The sequence below is a fragment of the Rousettus aegyptiacus genome, unplaced genomic scaffold (assembly GCF_014176215.1).
Source record: "Rousettus aegyptiacus isolate mRouAeg1 unplaced genomic scaffold, mRouAeg1.p scaffold_m13_p_19, whole genome shotgun sequence".
Classification (NCBI taxonomy): domain Eukaryota; kingdom Metazoa; phylum Chordata; class Mammalia; order Chiroptera; family Pteropodidae; genus Rousettus; species Rousettus aegyptiacus.
This window is the reverse complement of record NW_023416294.1, coordinates 4,836,269-4,858,343: the sequence shown is the minus strand read 5'-3', so window position 1 is coordinate 4,858,343 and position 22,075 is coordinate 4,836,269. Positions and strand designations below refer to the sequence as shown.

The window sequence follows — 22,075 nt, the reverse complement described above, 5'->3', positions numbered from 1 at the left end:
CGGCGGGGTCGGCGCAGCTGGGACCCCCGACTGTGACCACCTCTGGTACGGCACGGCGCTCCGCGTGTGGGCGGCGGGTCGCAGCGGGGCTGGCACAGCAGACTCACGCCTCCCCTTCCCGGGGTGGCTTTGTCTTTGGCACCAGCCAGGTGTGGGTACAGGTGCGCTCAGACGCCCAGCCGTGGGAAACGCCCCTCCGCAGCCTCGCGCAGCCGCGCCAGGGGCAGCGCTTGCGCCCTGTGGCCGGGGGGCGCTGTGGCCCCTGGGGCGCGCGGCTGGGCACGAGCGGGATTCCCGCGCCCCGGGGTCCGTGGAGGGGGCCGCGGGAGGGCGGGGAGGGCCGAGTGCTGGTGAGGAGGTGGGCGTGTCTGGGCCAGGAAGGGTCTCTGAGGTCGGGGCGGCCCGCGGGGGATCCAGGCGGAGGTGCCCACGACGCGGCGGAACGTCCAGGATCAGGAAGAAGGAAGGCCCTGTGGCCGGAGAGACGTCTGCAGGGACAGGAGCAGACGTGGCCCAGGAGGCCCGGTCCAGCCCCCGTCCCCTGCTGGCGCTGGCCACCCGGCGAGAGGCAGCAGCAGGAGGGCTGCGGGCTGGGAGCGAAGCCGGGCAGCGCCTCCCCGTCCCCGTCCAGGTCCCCGTCCCCGTCCCCGCCTCTGCCCCTGGCTCAGGCCGCTTTGGGCCTCTGTCTCTTAAGTCTCTTTCTGTCTCAGTATCTTCCTCCTTGTCTCATCCTACATCCTGTTGCTACCCACCTCCACCTCTAACCGCCTCTGTCTCTACCTCTGTCTCTACCTCTGTCTCTAGCTCTGTCTCTAGCTCTGCCTCCGGCCGTTTATGTATTTCTATTTCTATTTCTTGCTCTCTACCTCCATCTATCTATTCCTTTCCATGTCTAACTCTAGCGGCATCTTTAAGTCTGTGGCTAACTATCTCTACTCCCATTTCTAAGTCAGTGTCTAACTCTCTAGTGCTGTGTGTGTCTCTCATCAGTCTCTGTCTCTGTCCATTTACAGCATTTTGTCCGGAACCATTTCCTAGGCGAGTGGGACTGTCACCTCACTGTCAGTAAAAACACCACCGATGTATCACGGTTCCACCGGGCCGAACGCCGAAAAGAGGAACGCCCTTATTTTGAAATTGGAGGAAAATACAGGGTCGTAGGTCACTCGTTCTCGTCGTCGGGGTGAAGCCGCCTTTGGGCGCTGGGCGCCCCCCCCCCCGCCCGTTTGCCGAGAGCCCCCTCCCCACACGCGGGCGGCCTGTGTCGCTGTGACCTTGCGGCGCTGGCTACAAGCTGCTGGGTTCAGGCAGCCTGGGGCCCCACTTCCTTGGCCGCGCGCCAGGCGGGAACTGGCAGAGGCGTTCTCCAGACCTCGGGGGGTGCGGTCACGGGGCGGGGGGCGGGGGGGGTCTGGGACGTGACTGTGGTGGCTCTTGTGTCCTGTGCAACAGGAAACCCGGACTGCAGGCGAGCTAGGCAAAGGACGAAGCGCCAGGCGCGGCGCGGAGCGCTCTGGGAGCGCGGGTTCGGGGGTCCCCGCAGCCGCCGTGGGCTCCCCTCCTGCGCCGCTCCCGTGGACGCCGACGTCGGGCGGCTGAGCGCAAAGCCGAGGTGACCTGCTGCCGGGTGGCGGCTGCTTCCTCACCCCATTTCACTGCTGCACGAGGCGGCGTTGCCGGCGGTGCGAGCAGCCTGCCCACCCCGACCCGCCGGCCTGCGCCCGGCCCAGCGCGGCGGGCGCTGGAGAGCACCCCGCGCCGAGCGCACCCGCGCTGAGAGCCCCACCGTCCGGGCTCCCGGTCCCTCCCCTGTCCCCGCCTGGGGTGCAGCCTGGGGCTTAGTGCGGCCTCGCCCGGCCTCGATAACGGCCCGTTTCAAGGGGTTCGGGCCACGTCGCGGTCGTCAGCGTCTAGACACAGGAACTAATCCTTGTGGCTGACCGGCCTGCGGAGCCTGCGGCTTCCGTCTCCTTCCCGTGTGGTCGAGAGGGGGCGCGGTCGTCACCTGCGACGTCGCCTGCGCTGGGATCCGAACCTCCTGCGCCTGCAGCGGCAGGTCACACTGCCAGTCGGGCCGCCTCCCCCTCCTCCCCCCACCCCGCCCCCCCCCCCCCCCCCCGAGCACGTCACCTCTTTAGTGAAGGGTTGTCTCTGCCTTCGGCCAACCCGTCCACTCTCCTGGTTGACACAGCTTTGCAAGATGCTCAAGAGAGCAGAATCTCGTGCCTTGCCCTGTGACCCGCCGGGCTGTCCCCCACCCCACGCTATCTGCCTCGTGTGCCCCTAATTCTGAACACACACGAGGAGCTGCAAACTGCCGTCCCTGGGCCATCGGAGCTCCCGCCCCTGGAACATGTCGCGGTTTGGCTCAAACGATCATATCACTAGGGACGTGGGCGCCCCTACGACCGACCACACTGTCCCCCTGCTCACAGGGCGGCGGCCCCCGGACCCTGTGACCCCACACTGACCCTGCTCCGGACCCTGTGACCCCAGAGGAACCTGCTAGGGAGGGGGCTGGGTGACATGGGGACTGCTCAGGAGCAGGGGGTGGCAGGTGTCACCGCCGGGCCCTGTGGGCGTCTGTGGGGGGCATGTGGTAAAAAGCAAACAAACAAAAAAATCTGTGTTTCCTTTCGAATTTTGCTGTGAACCTAAAGTGGTTCTAAAAACCGTCATTTTCAAAAAAGCAGCCATGGCGGCCATTCGAAGTGGGTGGTTCAGCGTTTCACGCTGAGCTTTGTGTTTCGTGTGCTCACACGGGGACGGCAACCCCGCACTCCAACCCGAGATCGCGTGTGCCTTGCCCCGGAGGAACCCTCCCCGAGGCGCCTCTGCAGGGCTCCGTGGTCCACACAGGCGGGCGCCCCGTCTCCCCCCCGCAGAGGGCAGCGCTCGGCCTCCCAGGCTGGCGTCCTGTTGTCCCGGAGGGCGCCTCCCGGCCGGCCGTGGCCCCGGGCCCCAGGCGTTGGGCTCGCGTCCCCACGGGCCCTGCTCAGCCCTCAATCTCCTTTGCACAGTAATCGCCTTAGCGGAAGACCCCAGGCCGCCCGCCAGCCCCGGGGATTTGGGCGGCTGAGACGGGCCGCTTACGGCTCCATCAAGCAAATGGGGCCGGTGGGGCGTCACCGCGCCCCCTAAGACGCTGCCCGGTGCCCGTCATCGGTCCCACAGTCCGTCTGCACCCACGTCCCCTGGGAGCACATTGGCCTCATGTCACCCACGGCCCGCCCCGCTGCAGAGCGCACTTCTCGCCCAGGGGCTCGAGGTCCCAGCTGGAGCCGCCCTGGTCCCCAGCCGCCCGCCCGCCCGCCGGGCCTCCCACAGCCCCAAGCCACTGGCCTTCCCCGAGCTCCCCGAAGCCAGGACACCCCGGGGCCCTCGAAGCCACTCCAGCGCGGCAGAAAATGGCTTCCACAGAGGACGACGGCGACCGTCTGCTGAGAGACTACGCCAATGGCTTCATGGTCTCTCAGGTACCGGTCTGGGGACTTGCCCCGCTGGGCACACGTGGACCCCAAGGCCGGGGGCTGGGCTGGGGCAGTGGGCGCCCGCTGCTCCCCGGGGACGGGTCTCCTTGCGGTGAGCAGAAGGTCCTGGGACGCTGGCCCCGGGGCCACAGGGACCCTTCTGCGCCCTGCCGACCCCCAGGGACCCTGTCTGGGAAGCACGTTTGTAAACGCGTAACAGGAAGTAGATGGGGTTGCCGAGGAGACGGCGGCCATGGGAACACGGGGTGCAGCGCACTTCGCGCCGCGGCAGCCGGGGGCACCGGTCCGTCCGCACTCGACGCAGGACGTGGTGGCACGCTCACTTGTTTTCCTTTTTTCAATACTCGAAAGCTTTTCATTCATGGGAGACACGACGGGGCAGGTGCATGCGGAGGTGCGTTGAAGAACGGCGGCCGTCGGACCGCGACGGAGCCCGCGCGGCCACGCATGCGCCTGTCTTCTTCAGCAAATGCCGGGGACTTTCTTCTGTCGTGGCTCCCTCCTCCCTCCCTCCCTCCCTGCTTCCTCCTTCCTTCCTACCTCCTCCCTCCTTCCTCCTTCCTCCCTTCCTTCCTTCTTTTCTTTTTCTTTCTTTCTTTCTTTCTTTCTTTCTTTCTTTCTTTCTTTCTTTCTTTCTTTGTTTCTTTGTTTCTTTCTCTCTCTCTCTCTCTCTCTCTCTCTCTCTCTCTCTCTCTCTCTCTCCCTTGGTTGCCTCACCTAAAAGCAATGACCTCATCAGCTTACAATCCCTTATTTTTTTATTTTTATTTTTTACGCCCACAGCACCGGGTCCTCCCAGGCGGGCTCCCATCCAGGACGCACCAGGTCTGACCCTGCTTGGCTTCCGAGGTCCGACGGGACGGGGCGCGTTCAGGGCGACGCAGCCACACACTTTTTTAATGACGTTTTCTTTTCCGTAGCCGACGCCGTCGTCAGAACACAGTAGGTCCTACGTGTAACATGCGAAATCTGTGTTCGCCCACGGGGCACGTGGTCGACGAGGTGTTGGTCAGCAGCGGGGTACCAGCACTTGCATTCTGGGGGGGTTGAAGCTATGTGCAAGGTTTTGACCACGCAGGGGGCGCGTGCCCCAACCCTGCAAGGTTCAGGGGTCGAAGGGACTGTGAGGTCTTGCAGGGCCACCCACAGCGTGGCACCCGCCTGCACGCCTTGTCGTGGCCGAGTAGACGTGATGCTGAGCGAGAGGCACACGCGAACGGCCCCGCAGCGTGCGGTCGGGTCCTGCAACGTGCCCCCGACGGCGAAGCCGCAGAGGCAGGAAGCAGACGCGCGTGGGCGTGGGCTGGGGGAGGGGCGCGGGGCGCCCGCTCACGGGGAGGGGTCCCCTGCCCCCTGAGAATGTGCCGGGCGTCCATGCAGATCGAGGACGGTCACACAGCACTGAGAAGGCGCTAACCGCCCCATTCGAATCGTGGGGTTTAAATGACGAATCTGATGCTGTGTGAATTTTGGTGCCATTGAAAACAAAAAAGACAACGTGGGCTTAGACTTGATCTTTTGAAGGCGTCAGGTGCGTCGGGCGGGGCCGGTGGCCGCGGCGGGGCTCGTGCCTCTGCACGGCTGTTGGTCCCGATTCTGCATGTGGGGTGCGGCATCAGTGTGAGTGGAGCACACCGGGGCAGGGCCCGTGGGGCGCTCTACGGGGTGAGGGTTGCAAGTGGGATTCCCGCAGGCTGTTTCAGTGACACTGCTGTTTGGAGAACACGCGGCTTCACCTTCTGGTGGCCCAGAGACAGGCGGAGACTGACGGCGGCTGAAGCCAGCCGCCCCGGGGCGTCGCACGCCGTGGCATTTCGAGTTCCCCGCAACGGCTATGCCGAGATGCACAGATATGCACGGCTTCTCCTGGTCACGGAGTCGCGGGGAGCGGACCACAGCCTGGCCGTGCCCGAGTCACCATCGAAGGGGACGCTGAGCCTCGGGCAGAGGCCAGGGCGAACGGAAGCCCGTCCGCCACCCGGGGCTGCCGGAGGCCCCACCGCGGCCCAGAAGCCGCCGGAGAGGCCCCCCTGCGCGACCCCCCGCAGAGGACCCGGCGGCGCGTCGGCCTCCCCTGGCTCGCAGGAGGGACTTAGCCACTGTCCCGTGGTGTCCCCGGCCAGCTGGGCAGCATGCCGTCCGTCCGGTGTGGCTGGCCGTCCACGCAATGCTGACGTGTGGCTTACGCAGCTTGGGGGGAAGATAACTTGGGACACGTTGATCCCACAGTACCGTGTCCTCGACGTGGCACCAAACAGGACAAGAGCTAAGACGTCAATGCCATGAAACCGCATACGACCTTAAAAGAACGAAGGTTCCTGAAATCCCGGTAGAGCAGCAATTACTACGACCTCAATACAGGCGTTAATGCCATCTTAATACGAGACTTAACGCCCCCCCGAATCCCAGAGTTAATGCAACGCTAATTCCAGAGTTAATACAATGTTAATTCGAGAGCTAATGCAATCACAAGAGAACAGTTAATGCGACCTAATAGGACAACAAATAATAAAAGCTCAAACAGGTCAAGTGCTAATACAACCTTAATCGAATAAATCATAATACAAACTTAACAAAATAGCAGTAAATAGAGCCGTAATCTGGCAAGAGGTGACACAGCCCTAACCCAGAGGCGAACTGGCTGCAGGCTGAGGGGTCGCGGAGCCGTAACGGGACAGACTCGCCGCGGCTTCACCGCACCGCGACCCTCAGAGGCTGGATCTGACGTGACCTGGAGGAAGCGCGCGGTCCGGGTGCTTTTCCTGGACACGCGTCCGTGACCCCCGGAGGAGGACGAGCTCTTCCAGCCTCAGCCGCGTGAGCGGCGGGGGAGACTCGGGCAGCGTTCACGAGGTCGACAGTGCACAGTCCTCGGAGCCGTGGCCCTGCTTCTCAGGCAGGGGGGTCCCGCCGCGTCTGGGGACAGGCTCACTGCTGCAGATGGGGTGCTCCTGGCCTCTGGGGGTGCGGCGCCCAGGGCGGCACCCTCGCAGACAGCCACCCGGCCCCGGACGCCGGCGCTGTGAGGCTGAGAAGCCCCGACGTAGCAGGGCCAGACCTAAGAGGACCAGAGTCGTGGAGCAGACATGAGGCGGGTGGTCCCACCGGCCCCGGCTGAGCTTGCCTCGGGGCCGAGCCGTGCGCAGCGGGTGCGGGGGGCGGGACACCCTCTTCGTTAGTGACGCGAGGCACACGATGTCGGCGCTGTGTGCGTCCACCAGCGGTGGACACAGTGCTGATCACGGCTGTGGCGCCGGCCCCCAGAAACCGTGTGGACACGTGGCACGTCTGTGCGTCCATCGCTCACGGTCACCATCGGCGACGCCCAAGCCCGCGCCCATCCCACGGAGCCTGGGCAGGACGGAGAACTCGGGGCTCACGGGTCCCTGACACTCGGGGCGCTGTGCGAAGCCATTGCCGACTCGCTTCTCGAGACGGAGGATGACAAGACCACCACCCAGCCGAGGCTCTGAAGCCACTGCGAGGGGCGGGGGCCCCGGCCCCCGATCGCGGACCGGTCCTGGCCCGTGTCCTGGTCCTGCTCGGCGCCGGGCCGCACAGCAGGGGGCAGCAGCAGACTGGCGAGGGACGCGCCTCCTCCGCGTCCGCAGCCGCCCCCAGCGCCGGCACCACCGCCTCGGCCCCGCCTCAGGCCCTCGGGCCTCAGACGCCCATAGGGGCCCCGGCCCCTGGGGCCACACAGGATGGGGACCAGTGGTGTGGGGAACACCGCTGACTTTTAAAAATAAAGGGAACGCAAATATTTCTTCGTTTGGAAGATAAAAACATTCACGTTGAGAGGAGCAGACTGCTAAAGCAGAAGGCAGCCCCCGGCCCGCCCCCCGCCTTTCCCAGACTCTCGGCCCCGTTGAACCGGCACAGGCCAGCAGCTGGGTTGGGGGGGGGTCACACGCGTGTGCGCGGGGCTGGGCGCGTGCGTGTGTCCGTCCTTTGTGTGGCGGGTCCGTCCTCGGGGACCTTACAGCTCCCGGTCGAGGGCGCTGCTTCCGTGGACCCGTCTCCAGCTGGGTCTTCTGCAGAGCGATGCCGTGGGGGTCACCACAGGGGCCTCTGAGGGGGGCAGGGCGCGGGGACACTGCAGGAACCCCAAAGCCGCCCGGCCCTTCGCCCTGCCCAGGCCGAGCAGCCCGGAAATGGCCTCGGCGGTCCCTGTGTCCTCACAGCCACCCCAAATCCACGCAGTCACCCCAAATCCACACAGCCACCCCAAATCCATGCAGTCACCCCAAATCCACACAGCCACCCCAAATCCACACAGTCACCCCAAATCCACGCAGTCACCCCAAATCCACGCAGTCACCCCATATCCATGCAGTCATCCCAAATCCACATAGCCACCCTCACATCCATGCAGTCACCCCAAATCTACACAGTCACCCCCACATCCACACAGTCACCCCAAATCCACACAGTCACCCCAAAATCCACACGGTCACCCCACATCCACACAGTCACCCCAAATCCACACAGTCACCCCAAAATCCACACGGTCACCCCAAATCCACACAGTCACCCCACATCCACACAGCGGCCCCCACATCCACGCAGCCGCCCCAAAATCCACACAGCCACCCCACATCCACGCAGCCCCCCGGCAAGCCCTCGCTGGCGCCCTCCCTGGGGACCAGCCTGTGCCCTCGGTGGCCTCCGTGCTGGACCCTTGGGTGACGGCAAAGCCGCGCTTGTGTGGGGCTCGCGGGACGAGAGGTGGACGAGCCGTGAAGAACCTCGTGTCCGGCTCCTGTCACCGGGCTCGGTGGCCGTCACGGGAGTCGGGATCCGCCCCGCGTAAGGCTGCGACGGTCCCGCGTGGCGGTCACACGCTCTGTGCCGGGCGCGGGGGCCGCTCCGCCCTGGGGGTGTGTGTGGGGGGCTGCAGGGCTCTGTGTGGCCAGCGCTCGGACCCCGCCTCTCCCCCCAGGTCCTGTTCGCGGCCTGCGAGCTGGGCGTCTTCGACCTCCTCGCCGAGGCCCCGGGGCCGCTGAGCGCGGCGGAGGTGGCCGCGGGCCTGGGCGCCAGCGCCCGGGGCACGGAGCTGCTGCTGGAGGCCTGCGTGGCGCTGAGGCTGCTTCGCCTGGACACGCGCGGGGGGCGCGGTGAGTGGGGCGGGGCGCGGTGAGCGTGGGAGGGGTGGGGCGTGGTGAGCTGGGGGGGGCGCCGTGAGCGGGGCGGGGGGGCGCGGCGAGCGGGGCGGGGGGCGCGGCGAGCGGGGCGGGGGGCGCAGTGAGTGGGGTGGGGGGGTGTCGCACGCGCACTGTCCGCCGCCCTCTGTGTAAGGGGCCGGGGGGCTCCGACGCATGCTCCGCGTCATGGGCCGCAGGGGGTCTCGGGGACGCGTCCCACGGCTGCGTGCGGAGCCGCAGGGCCGCGGCCCCTGCGTCGAGGCGGGGGACGGTCAACCCACAGCCGGCGCCCTTCCTCTCGTCCCTGTTTCCTGTGGAATCAGGATGTCACCCCCCCGCCGCCCCTGTCCCTACTTTAGAGTACGTCGCCATTGCAAAGCCCAGAGACGGCAGCAGAGCGTCCTGCTCGGGCCCCTGTGGCCGCTGCCCCGGCTCCTGCAGGCCTTCCCCAGCGCTCGGCCAGCACGGAGCTGGGCGGGACGTCCCCTCAGGCCACCCGCTCCCTGGGGACGACCCCCGGCTGGGCGGGTGGGGGGGCGCCGAGCTCGCAGGCGAAGGCCGCGTCCCCGTCCGGTGCTGGCGACGGCCCGCCAAGTCCACGCGCCCCTGACCACGCCTCCTCTCCCCTTCCTCCCGCTTCTCCGCAGCTCTGTACGCGAGCACCTTGCTGTCCCGCAGGCACCTGGTGAGCAGCAGCCCCACGTCCCAGCACCACATGCTGCTGTACCTGGCCCGCACGACCTACCTGTGCTGGGGCCACCTGGCCCAGGCCGTGAGGTGGGCGTGGCGTGGCGTGGGCGTCGTGTCCTGGGTGCCTGGGCTCGTTTCTGGGGGTTCAGGGGGCGACACACCAGGGCACTCGCAGAGTCGAAGACGACACCCCTGGCTTCAGAAACCCCAAAGTTATCTGCTATTGACCAGTAGACGTCCCTCAGCATAAACAGGTGGAGACGGCAAGTCCTCGTCCTTCCGCGTCTCTCGGGGACAGGGCTGGGTGCCGCGGGCAGAGCCGGGCAGGCAGCTCGGAGCCCGGCGAGGACGGAAAGCGAGGCTGCCGGGTCGTGACGGGTCACGGCACGCCAGGCTCCCCCAGCCTCGGCGCTGCGGACGTCGGGGCTGATGACTGTGACGTGGGCGTCGTGTGACCCACAGGGTGCTGACCAGCCTCCTGGTCCCCACTCAGCAGGTGCCTGGAGCACCCCGTCCCCAGTGTGACGATAAAAGGTGTCCCCAGTCTCAACTGTCTCCCGAGAGCACAATCACCTGCAGTCGAGAATGAGATAGATAATAGGTAGATACCTACATAGATGGATGAGGGATAGACAGACAGATAGATGATAGACAGATAAATACATAGATAGATGAGAGACGATTGGATGGACGGATGGACGGATGGATGGATGGACGGATAGATGATAGATAGATAGATGATAGATAGATAGATAGATAGATAGATGATAGATAGATAGATGTCCCCAGTCATTTTGTTTTGATAGATGTCCCTGGGGTGTGTGTGTTGGGGGAGGGCAGAATTGTGTCCGGTTGGGAAGCAGAACTCGACATTTTCTTTCTTAATTTTTTCAACTTAAACCACATGCATATCCTGCGGTAACTTTGCTGCAAAAAACTGGGATCGCGTTTTACCATTTACTTTGGAAAAAGCACGGCTCCTCATTTTTCTGCGTAATGACGCTGCGACTGGATATTCACATGTCCACATTGCATTCATGTGGGAGTCGCCTCAGTTGAGTGCCTCCTGCTGTCCCGAGGGTGCGGCTGTAGGTGGGGAGAGGCCGAGGCCGGTATGGACAGTGCCTGAGGGCAGGGACCCAAACTTGGTGCCACGAGGACTCTTGGTAACCGTGTGAATGTCACCGGGGCTTTGGGGTCGCACGTCACAGGAAGACGTGGTCTCCTGCTGAGAAAACGCTTCTTTCCCCTGTGTGGACTTCAGCTTGTCCCCTCTCGGCTCCTTAACCTGTTTCACTAAACCTGACAGGAGACACAGGGGGTGGGGGGAGCAGAGGCACACTCGAGAGCCTGTGCCCTTCTGAGGGGCCAGCCTTCGTCAGCTCGAGCATCAATGAGGACACAGCTGCCAGCGAGTTTTGTGTTTGACAAGAAGCGGTGTATCCAGATTTTAGTGTGACATCTCCCAAATTTTTGGTGCTGGAATTCATTCAGTCAGAAAAATAAATCAAGAGGACGAAAGCAAGCATGCCACCGGGTGGACACAGCCTGGGGCAGCCGAGGTCTTGTCGGACCCTCCGGCTTCACCCCCTCATCCCAGGCGCACAGGGAGCTAGTGTTTGGGCAACGGAGAGAGACACTCGTCCCCTCGAGGTGGCCTCCGGTGGTGTTTCTGGGCTCCGAGTTGTCCTTCATGTGTGTTTTTTTGTCTCCTGAAGGTCAGGAGGGAAAGAGGTGCCCCCAGGGCTAAAGGCTGGGTCTTCGCACAGCGTCTGTGAAAAGCATGGGGCTGGCTGGGGGGCGCCAGTCACGGACGGAGGAAAACAGGCCTCAGGGGGACAGTTCTGCCAGAGACGGGGGGCTGTCCCAGGTGATCAAGGGATCCTCAACCTCAGCTGCAGGGCAGGAGGGGGAGTAGGAGCTGTGTGGATGAACTGACTCTGCAGCTCAGGTAGACCAGTGGGGTCACCAAGCATAGGTGGACCAGCCGGCCCTCCAGCTGCAGGTCGGTCAGTTGACTCTCCAGCTGGAGCTTAACCAGCCATCCTTGCAAGTATAGGTAGACCAGCTAGCCCCCCCAGCAACAGGGAGACCAGTCAACTCAGTTGCTATAGGTAGACCAGCTAGCCTTCTACCTGCGGGTAGACCAGTCAGCTTCCCAGCTGTGCGTAGACTAGCCAGACCTACAATTGCAGGTAGACTAGCTGTCTTCAGGTAAACCAATGGGCTCACCAAGTATAGGTAGACCAGCTAGCCCTCCAGCTTCTGGTCGATCAGTTGACTCTACCTGCAGCTAAACCAGCCATCCTTGCAATTAGCACCCTAGTAGCAGGTAGACCAATCAACTCATTAGCTATAGGTAGACCAGCTAGCCTTCTACCTGCAGGTGCCCAGTCACCTTCCCAGCAGCAGGTGGACCAGTTGGCTTACCAGCTATAGGTAGACCAGCCAGCCCTGTAGCAGGATGTAGACTAGGTGGCCCTTTAACTACAGGTAGACTAGATGGCCCTCCACCTGCAGGTTTATTGGGCCTATAACTGCAGGTAGACCAGCCAACCTGCCAGCTTCAGGTAGACCTGTTGGCTTACCAGCTATAGGTAGACAAGCCAGCCCTGTAGCAGTAGGTAGACCAGATGGCCCTTTAGCTGTAGATAGACCAATTGGTCCTCCAGCTCCAGGTCAATCAGTTGACTATCTACCTGTACCTAAGCCAGCCATCCCTGACAATATAGGTAGACCAGTTACCTCCCCAGCAACAGGTAGACCAGTCAACTCAGTAGTATAGGTAGACCAGCTAGCCTTCTACCTGCGGGTAGACCAGTCAGCTTCCCGGCTGTGTGTAAGCCAGCCAGCCCTTCAATTGCAGGTAGACCAGTTGGTTCACCAGCTATAGGTAGACCAGCCAACACTGTAGCAACAGGTAGACTAGATGGCCCTCCAGCTGCTGGTTTATTGGGCCTTTAACTGCAGGTAGACCAGCTAGCCTGCCAGCTGCAGGAAGACCAGTTGGCTTACCAGCTATAGGTAGACCAGCCAACCCTGTAGCAACAAATAAACTAGGTGGCCCTTTAGCTACAGGTAGACCAGTTGGTCCTCCAGCTGCAGGTAGACCAGCCAGCCCACCAGCTTCAGATAGACCAGTGGGTCACCAAGTATAGGTAGACCAGCTAGCCTTCCAGCTGCTGGTCGATCAGTTGACTCTCTACCTGCAGCTAAACCAGCTATCCTTGCAAGTATAGGTAGACCAGTTAGTCCCCCAGCAATAGATAGTCAACTCAGTAGCCTTAGGTAGACCAGCTAGCTGTCTACCTGCGGGTAGACCAGTCAGCTTCCCAGCAGTTGACTATCTACCTGCAGCTAAGCCAGCCATCCCTGCAGATATAGGTAGACCAATTAGCCCCCTAGCAACAGGTAGACTAGTCAACTCAGTAGCTATAGGTAGACCAGCCAGCTGACTACCTGTGGGTAGACCAGTCAGCTTCCCAGCTGTGTGTAGACCAGCCAGCCCTTCAACTGCAGGTAGACCAGTTGGCTCACCAGCTATAGGTAGACCAGCCAGCCCTGTAGCAGCAGGTAGACTAGGTGGCCCTTTAGCTATATGTACACCAGTTGGTCCTCTAGCTGCAGGTAGACGAGCTGGCCCTCCAGCTGCAGGTCGATCAGTTGACTGTCTACCTGCAGCTAAGCCAGCCATCCTTGCAAGTATAGGTAGACCAGTTAGCCCCCCAGCAACAGGTAGACAGTCAACTCAGTAGCTATAGGTAGACCAGCTAGCCTTCTACCTGCGGGTAGACCAGTCAGCTTCCCAGCTGTGTGTAGATTAGCCAGACCTTCAACTGCAGGTAGACTAGTTGGCTTACCAGCTGTAGCTAGACCAGCCAGCCCTGTAGCAGCAGGTAGACTAGATGGCCCTTTAGCTACAGGTAGACCAATTGGTTTTCTAGCTGCAGGTTGATTAACTGGTCCTTTAACTGCAGGTAGACCAGCTGGCCCTTCAGCTGCAGGTAGACCAGTGGGCTCTCCAGTTGTGGGTAGATAAGCTGGCCCTGCAATTACAAGGGGCTTCCTCTCTTTAGATGCTGGGTGACACGTCTGTCATTCCAGACTGTGGTGTCCCCAGAAGGCACAGCACTTTGCCTCTTTAGATTGCCATGAAATCACATTCCTTCCTTGCTTGTCTCAGACGATTGTGCTAGTGGGGACCTTGCAGCTCCAAACACGCATTGACGTCTCCCTAGAAAGGGAGGCATGAGTGTGTTCGGTCGCTCAGTTCTGCTTCCTGCCCGCTCCGCCGGGGGCTTAAGGGGCGGGCCCGTGACCAGCCATGCGCGCTAACCGATGTTCATGGGATGCCTCAGCGCCCGAGTGACAGACAGCTGCCTCCTGTTTGCAGGGACGGGAAGAACCAGTACATGAAGGCCTTCGGGGTCCCCTCGGAGGATGTCTTCGCAGCCATCTACAGGTAATGCCCGGGACCCCACCTGGCAGACTCATGCTTGTCTTGAAAATGCTTCCCAAATGCAGCGAAACAGAAGGATGCAGTGTTCGAGGTAAAACGTACAAACAGAACAAGGCAGACCGGGCTGTTCTAACGTTTGTGGCGGCCCCCTCCCCGAGGAGATGTGGATCTGCCCTTCGACCGGCTGGACCCAAACGCACTGTGTGTGGGGAAACGAAGAGCCATTTTGGGCTTGGCCTGTCACCAATGGGACGACGTGGCTCTTTTTCCTTCGTATGACATAGACGTGCTGCTTTGCGGGCAGTTCTGGCGCAGAAATTCTCAGGTGGTGATGAGCCGATGGCCATTCCTGGAGTTCACAGCTGGACAAGGGGTTTGGGAGCCTGTGGGAGAGGGCAAGGTGCTGCCCGCCGGCTGGTGCCCTCCCGTCCCCTGCTGCCCCTCACTCCATGCCCTTCCTCTCCCCTACTTCTCTCTGCTCCTCTCCTGTGTTTGTGGATAGAAAAATAAGTAGATGACAGATAGACATGGGTTGGTATATACTGATAGATTATTGATAGATGTTAGTAGCTGGGTATACATAGGTATCAATAAGTGATAGATATGTATTGATGCATGGATAGGTAGAGATAACTAGATAGATGGAGGATGTGTAGACAGATGGTAGATATTGATGGATGGGTGGATAATGGATGGATAGATGGATAAATGGATGGATGGATGGATGGATGGATGGGTGGGTGGATGGGTGGATGGATGGGTGGATGGGCGGATGGGTGGATGGGTAGATGGGTGGATGATGGGTGGTGAGTGGATGGGTGGATGATGGATGGTTGGATGGGTGGATGGGTGGATGGGTGGATGATGGGTGGTGAGTGGATGGGTGGATGGGTGGATGGGTGGATGGATGGGTGGGTGGATGGGTGGATGGGTGAATGGATGGATGGATGGATGGGCGGATGGATGGATGGGTGGATGGGTGGATGGGTAGATGGGTGGATGATGGGTGGTGAGTGGATGGGTGGATGGGCGGATGGGTGGATGGGTAGATGGGTGGATGGATGGGTGGATGGGCGAATGGATGGGTGGATGGATGGGTGGATGGGTGGGTGGATGGGTGGATGGGCGGATGGGCGGATGGGCGGATGGGTAGGTGGATGGCTGGGTGACAGGGGTGCAGAGAGAGGTGACAGATGAATATCAAGCCTCACGCTGTGACAGGGCTTCTCAGCCTCAGCACGCCTGATGTGTGCGGCTCGGTGACTCTTCCTGACCCTCCCCTGTCCTCCGTGTTTGTCTATGCGGGAACCACAGCCACACAGCGGGCTCTGCAGAGGGGACAGAGCAGAGGACGTGTCAGCAGTGGGAGAAGCACCCGGCGCGGCCCGAGAGCTGTCTAGCTCCTCGTCGGCCCATCACCCCTGCCTCCCCGTCCCCCGCGCCCCCTTCCAGGCCCGCCCTCCTCCTGCAGTCTCTTCCCCGGGTCCCCAGACCCCCAGCGTGTTGGGCGCTCGCCCCCGCGCGGTGTTGGAGGGAGATGTGTGTTGCAGCCGCGCTCCGGGGGCTGGGCGCGGGCCGGCGGCTGCCCGGGGCTCTGCCGGGGGCAGTGACGTATTTCCACAGCAGCGTAGGCTCCGGGGACCCCCGCGAGCCCGACACTCGTGCCCGTGGGACGCAGCTGTCTGCTCCGCGGCGGGCGGCCGCGTGCGCGCTCACGGTGCCCACGCCGGAGGTCGCGTGGCGCAGACGAGCGTGGTTTCTCACGCCAGGTCGGACGCGGAGCGGCTGCTGTTCATGCGAGGCCTGCAGGGCGTGTGGCGTGTGCACGGCCAGCACGTGCTGGCCGCCTTCGACCTGTCACCCTTCCCCGTCGTCTGCGACCTGGGCGGTGAGTACGGCCCGCGCACGTCGCCGCCGCCTGTCCCGCTGCGGGCGGGGCGTGTCTGAGCCCCAGCTCTCCCCGGGCGCTCTCGACGGGAGGGCGCAGAAACGTCCTAGGACAGCGGATGCTGAGGGGTGCCGTGTGCCCAGCTGTCACTGCCTGGAGCCGATGACCGAGGTCCGAGCAGAGGGTTGGACGCAGCCGAGGCTGTCAGGGCGCCTGCCGCGCCTCCCGGGGCCCCGACCCCAACCCCGGGTGTCCGGGCAGGACTGAGGACCTGGGTTTCTGGCCAGCTCCCGGGATGGAGATCGTCCCACCACGGATGGACGCTGGCCGCGGTCATCTACGATGGATGCTCAGGGCCTGGGGTGCTCCCCTCCCCTCAGCCGGCTGCTGGACAGCGAGTCGCAGGGACCCCGAGTCGAGCCTTGCCATGCTCACTTCCTGGTGGAGGCATCATGCTCTCTGATCCCAAAGGGTCAGGAGCGTTTTGGGGGTCCCAGGGGGAGATGTCGTCTTCAGCTTAGGAGCTGCATGTTCTGATGGTGATGTGGAGGACCAGGACACCTGTCCGTGCCGTGAGCATCTTCTGTGGCTTTGGTGCAGGGTGGGGGGGCCCTAGAGCAAGCTCGGGGACAGGTGGATGCCCATGCATCGCAGGGCGTGGTGGGGTAACAGCGGCCCGAGGTGGCCCTCCCCAACGGGGGAGGGTCTCCATCCTTTAACAAGGGAAGCCTCGCTGGTTTTGGCTGGGCCCCCTGTGGCGAAGTCGGGGTGCCAGGCACACCCAGAAGGCCATGGTCCTTGCTCCCCTGATCTGAGGGGACCCCCCCAAAGCCTGTTGGACGGTGGCAGGCAGTAGATGGCCATGCCTCCCTGAGCGACAGCCTCCGTGGCCGGCGTCTGTCCCTCCCCCATTGCGGGCAGCGGGCGCCGGAGCGGGGAGCATCGGCCCCGGGTTCGAGAGTGCTTCTGTCCCTTGCATGCTGCGACCTCGGGCAGGTTGAGTAGCCTGTCTGTGAGTCATGAGGGGCACGTGAGGGGTGTGTCTCCATGTGCGTCACTCAGATCACCTCCTGGCTGTCCCCGCGAGAATGGCGGCTTTTCCGCGGTCACGGCCACCCTCCCTGGGGACTGCTGGGGGTGAACTCGCAGGACAGGGGCCCCCGGGGAGGCGTCCAGGACCCAGGAGGTGTGTGCAGTGGCGTCTGCAAGGGTTGTCACCGCGGCATTCCGAGGAAATGTCCTGCTCAGGCGCCTGCCCGGGCCCCCTGCTTCCCCCCTCACGGCCTTCTTGCTGTCCTCGGGGGCACGGCCGCCCGGGGCACAGCAGGACACGGGCAGGTGCCACCTGCGGTCGAAGCTCCGAGCCCCGGTCAGTGCCCTGGGCACGTGGACTTGGGGCCTTGCGGAGCAGGCAGTAACTGCGGGGACCCAGTAGCTGCCCGGACCCTCAGGGGCGGTGGTGGCCGCTTCCTCTGGGCCCGTCACGCCCTCTGCCCGCCCCCAGGCTGCTCCGGGGCCCTGGCCAGGGAGTACGCCTCCCTGTACCCCGCATGCCGCGTCACCGTCTTCGACATCCCGGAAGTCGTGCGCACGGCCAGGACCCACTTCCCGGTCCCGGAGGAAGAAAAGGAGCGAATCAGCTTCCATGAAGGTGGGTGGTCGTGGTGGCCGGGGGGGGGCGGTGGGTGGTCCTCCTGGAGCAGGTGGCCCTGGATCCAGTGACACTGTCCTTGTAAGGGACAGAAGAGGAGAGACAGGCACAGAGCAGACAAAGGCAGAGACGGGAGGGACGTGGCCACCAGCCCAGGGCCGCCTGGGCCCCAGACGCGGGGAGAGGCGAGGAGGACCCTCCCTGGGGCCTCTGGAGGGAGCGAGGCCCGGGGACTCCTGGACGTCACCCCGCTGATGTCCAGGACGGGGGAGGGCGGATGTCACGTCCTTGAGCCCCCAGTGGCTGTGCCGACTGTCGGTTCCATTCACGTCCCACGGGAGCTGCTGGCCGATGCCCGGGGCTCTCGGAACGCGTGGCCGAGGGCAGCTCCAGGAACTGGTGACGCTCAGAGAGAGAATGAAAGGCGTTCACCGATGCGGGGAGGGGCCCCAAGCGTTGCCGGGGGTCTTCCTGTCTTCCCCGAGGCTTGTTTCTGTTCAGGGCTAGGTTTGCGGGTCACCGGCCGGGAAGCTTTGGGGAACCCTTGGTCCATCAGGTGACAGGTGCACACTGGGCGCTGGGCCCGCCCAAGGGGCCGGACAGCAGACTGACCGCAGGGCCGCCGCGCTGTGTTGCAGGGGACTTCTTCACAGACCCCCTCCCGGAGGCCGACCTGTACGTGCTGGCCAGGGTCCTGCACGACTGGAGCCACGAGAAGTGTGTTCAGCTGCTGGCGAGGGTGCAGCAGGCCTGCAGGCCAGGTGGGCGGAGCCTGCAGGTGGGGTGGGCGGAGCCTGCAGGCGGGGGTGGCCGGGGCCTGCAGGCCGGGTGGGCGTGGCCTGCAGACTGGGTGGGCGGGGCCTGCAGGCCTGGTGGGCGGGGCCTGCAGGCCGGGTGGGTGGAGCCTGCAGGCCAGGTGGGCGGAGCGGCGGGCGCGCGGCCCTGCTGTGCTCCGAGTCCACCCGCGCAGACCACAGGGAGGTGGCCCAGCTGTCCTCTGAGGTCCACGAGGACGTGGGCACAGCCTCTGTGTGACGGGGACAGTGTCCAGCTCTCCTCTGAGGTCCCCGGCGTGGGCGCAGTGGTGCAAGGGCCGCCCCAGCGGCAGCAGTGAATTCTCCCAGATGGAGCCCGTGTGATGGGACTGGTGACCAGACACAGCTCCGCGGTCCCGATGGGGAAGCCTCGTCCCAGGGTGTCAGGCGCCTCCACAGTGGTTTACGCCCCATGGTGCGCCCGGCGCGCTTCCACTAAAACGACGATTTTCGTTTACCCGAAATGCGCCCGCCCGGCTGCGTGCGAGTCCGACGGGTGGATCCCCCCCCCCCGCACCCCCACCCCCGGGAGCCGTCGGGCCCCTCGCTTTCCGTGTGTCCCCGGGTCCCAGGCTCCCGAGCCCCTGCCACGGCCTACGGTCGCCCTGTTTCCTGGCGGCGTGGCCTCGTGAGTGACGAGCTGTCCTCACAGTTGCCCACGGCTGGGGGGTCGCCGTGTGCAGACGCCACGCCCGCAGGCAGTGGGGACTCCCTTTCATGGCCCCGATGCTCTTTACGCCTCCCAGGCGTCGTGCATCCTGGGTGCGAGCGAGCCGTGCTCCTCTTGCTGGGAAGCCAGCAGCCCGTGGCTGCCCAAGTTCTCTGTCCTCGAGGCTGGCCCTCGGCAGGTGGGCGTCCCCACCGCCTCTGGTCACGTGGGGCCGAGGAGGCCTCCGCAGCGCAAACAGCAGGGGTGTGCGGCGGGCCCGGGCGCCTCGTCGTTCTCTGCTCCTAGTTACCTCATCGGCATCTTTGTTCTTTATGCCGTGGGGGCCGCGGATGAACAGGAAGTGAAGGTTAAAATGTGAAGCTATGTAGGGGTCAAAAACACCGACGGAGGCCGGCGGTGCAGGGGACAGGCAGGCGGTGCAGGGGACAGAGGCCGGCGGTGCCGGGGACAGGCAGGCGGTGCAGGGGACAGAGGCAGGCGGTGCCGGGGACAGATGCAGGGGGAGCCGGGGACAGAGGCCGGCGGTGCACGGGAAAGAAGCGGGCGGAGCCGGGGACAGAGACAGGGCTCCGCCGAGGGGTCGTGCGTCCGGGAGCCTGAGTGCGTATCCACACCTCATGTGCCCTGGGCACCCTCGGAGATGCTCCAAACGCTGGATCTTCCCAGAAAAAACTTATTGCTTCATGTCCCGCTCGACGTCTGGGACGGCCGCCACAGTGGCTCCCGGCCCACCCCGAGGGCGCTGCGAACCTTGTCCGAGCCACCGCAGGATGACTTTGGCTCGAAGCCTTCCTCCCGCGCTGAGGGCGGTGCGTCTGGCCGCGTGGCCGCGCATTCAGGGCCTCTGGTCGCCTGCCGCGGCGGAGGCTTCTCGTCCCACAGGGCACCTGCCGCTGACGTACAGCTCCTGCCACGGGCGTGCGGCTGGCCGGAGCAGGAAGGGCGGGGGGTGTGGGGTCTGGGTGGTCCGGGCAGCAGCAGACAGCAGGTGTCCGTGGCGTGGGAGAGCCAGTGGCCTCGGGGGCTCGGACAGGGCAGCGGGAGAAGCGGGGGGCAGCAGGGCCCCGTCCGGGTGTCCCTCACGCACGCCTGCTCTCTCTGTCGCAGGGGGTGCCCTCCTGGTCATCGAGAGCCTCCTGGACGCAGACGGCCGGGGCCCGCTGACCACGCAGCTGTACTCGCTGAACATGCTGGTGCAGACGGAGGGCCAGGAGCGGACGCCCGGCCAGTACCGCGAGCTGCTGGCCGCCGCCGGCTTCACGGACGTGGAGTGCCGCAGGACCGGCCGCCCCTACGACGCCGTCCTCGCCAGGAAGTAGCGCCCAGCAAGTGCGCAGCTGCCTGCAGGACGCAGAAACCGTCACGGGGAGCGGCTCTCGCTCACGCGCCCTCTTCCTGGTCCTGCCCGGCGAGCGGCTCGGGGTGTCAGGGGCCTGCGGCTGTCACTTTGCCTTTTGGCTTGTTTTCTTCTCCTTATTCCAATCCGTTTCACCCCACTGCACCCAACTCTGCTGTACCGGATGCTGTCCACACGGGGGCCAGGACGTGGGCGTCTTGGGGACATTAGTCTGTCTGCCACATAGTGTTTAGGACATGGACACCTTTGGAGAAATTATTCTGTCCACCACATGGGGATCAGGCTGTGGGCGTCTTGGGGACGTGATTCTGTCTGTCACACGGGGGCCAGGACGTGGGGATCTTGGGGACATGATTCTGTCTGCCACACGAAAATTAGGATGTGGACACCTTTGGGGACATTATTCTGTCTGCCACACGGGGATCAGGATATGGGCATCTTGGGGACATTAGTCTGTCTGCCACAGAGTGTTTAGGACATGGACACCTTTGGAGACATTATTCTGTCTATCACACAGAGATTAGAATATGGGCATCTTTGGGGACATTATTCTGTCCGCCACACGGGGACCAGAATGTGGACATCTTTGGGGACATGATTCTGTCTGCCACACAGGGATCAGGACGTGGGCATCTTTGGGGATATGATTCTGTCTGCCACACAGGAACCAGGATACATCTTGGGGACGTTATTCTGTCCGCCGCACGGGGATCAAGATGTGGGCATATTGGGGACGTGATTCTGTCCGCCACACGGGGACCAGGACGTGGGTGTCTCCAGCCACCAGTGGGCTGAGCTCGGGCTGACTTCTGTCCCGGCTGTAGCAGCGCCTGAGGCGAGCACCGTCCCCAAGGCCCCCTGAGCCCCGCCCACTGTGTCCCTCAGGGTAAATGTCCCGGCCTTGTGGCCGGATAGGTCGGGCCGGTCCCCGCCACAACCCTGATGCCGCCCTTGCCGGCCGGAGGCGCCGTGCTGCCTGTTGTGGGGCCTTGCGAAGGACCCGACGTCCCCGCCGTCCCCGACCCCCCCGGACGGAAGCCAGTGTGTGTGCGATTGTGGATCGTGGAGCCAGGTCCGGCCCCGGGCCCCTCAGAGGCGCCGGCGAGCCCTTTGGCAGACGGCACACGGGGGTCCTCGCGTGGTGGTGGTGGAGTCTCGCGGAGCCTCCGGAGCAGATCTGCGACCCCCCAGGACCCCGCGCACGGAGCGCCAAGCTCGCTCTCCCCCAAGCCACGGGCCGGCAGGACGAGCACGTCGCAGTGCCGTTCTGTGGGGTCTGCGCACCTTTTCTCGCTTCTCCATTCTCGAGTTATGCCAGGTGTCGGGGCGAGAGTTCGTGTGTGCGCGTGTGTGTCCCGCACACGTAGCTGAGATCGCACGGTGTGAGTCCCCCCTGTCCCCCGCCCCGTGTCACGCTCACGCAGCAGAATCACGACGAAATAAACTCAGCGTAAAAAACCTGCCGTTTCCGCCCGTTTGAAGCGCACGCCCGGTCCTTGCCCCTCCGCGTTGTCATGTAAACGTCCCTGCCACCCACGCCCTGATTTATGCATCTTCGCAAAGTGGGACGTGGCGCCCTGACCTCCCAGGTCCCGAGTCCCCCGGCTCCCGGCCCTGGGGCCACGTACCTGGGGCCGAGCATGGCCAGCCAGCGCCCTGCACTCAGAGCAAGGGGCCGGGCCCAGTGCTGGGACCTGGGTCCCCGAGGAGGCTGGCTGGGGACCCCGAGGAGAAGGGTCCTACGAGTAGGGAGGGGACGTGGGATGGAGAGGGGGCCCCACCTGTCGTTTGATGCGACCAGCCGGGAAGGCGCAGTTGTGGCAGTGGACAGCAGGGGGCGCCCACGCCCCATCGTCTGGGCAGCCCGCGGGGCCGCCAGCTGTCCGTGCGGAAACCTGTCAGGGACAGGC

General features: G+C 63.9%; 1 protein-coding gene across 2 annotated transcripts; it reads left to right on the top strand.

Annotated features, from left to right (window-relative positions):
• Positions 1 to 3,407: 3,407 nt before the first annotated feature.
• ASMT (acetylserotonin O-methyltransferase) lies at positions 3,408 to 20,133 on the top strand. 2 transcript variants are annotated; one of them, XM_036235725.1, is made up of 8 exons: positions 3,408 to 3,476; positions 8,434 to 8,608; positions 9,283 to 9,412; positions 13,719 to 13,787; positions 15,554 to 15,672; positions 17,177 to 17,323; positions 17,962 to 18,084; positions 19,916 to 20,133. In XM_036235725.1, exons 1-8 carry the CDS (start codon positions 3,408 to 3,410, stop codon positions 20,125 to 20,127), a joined length of 1,044 nt encoding a protein of 347 aa, XP_036091618.1. In that variant the 3' UTR covers positions 20,128 to 20,133. The 2 variants fall into 2 exon arrangements, with proteins under 2 accessions (XP_036091618.1, XP_036091619.1); XM_036235726.1 differs by lacking the exon at positions 17,177 to 17,323.
• Positions 20,134 to 22,075: the final 1,942 nt, after the last annotated feature.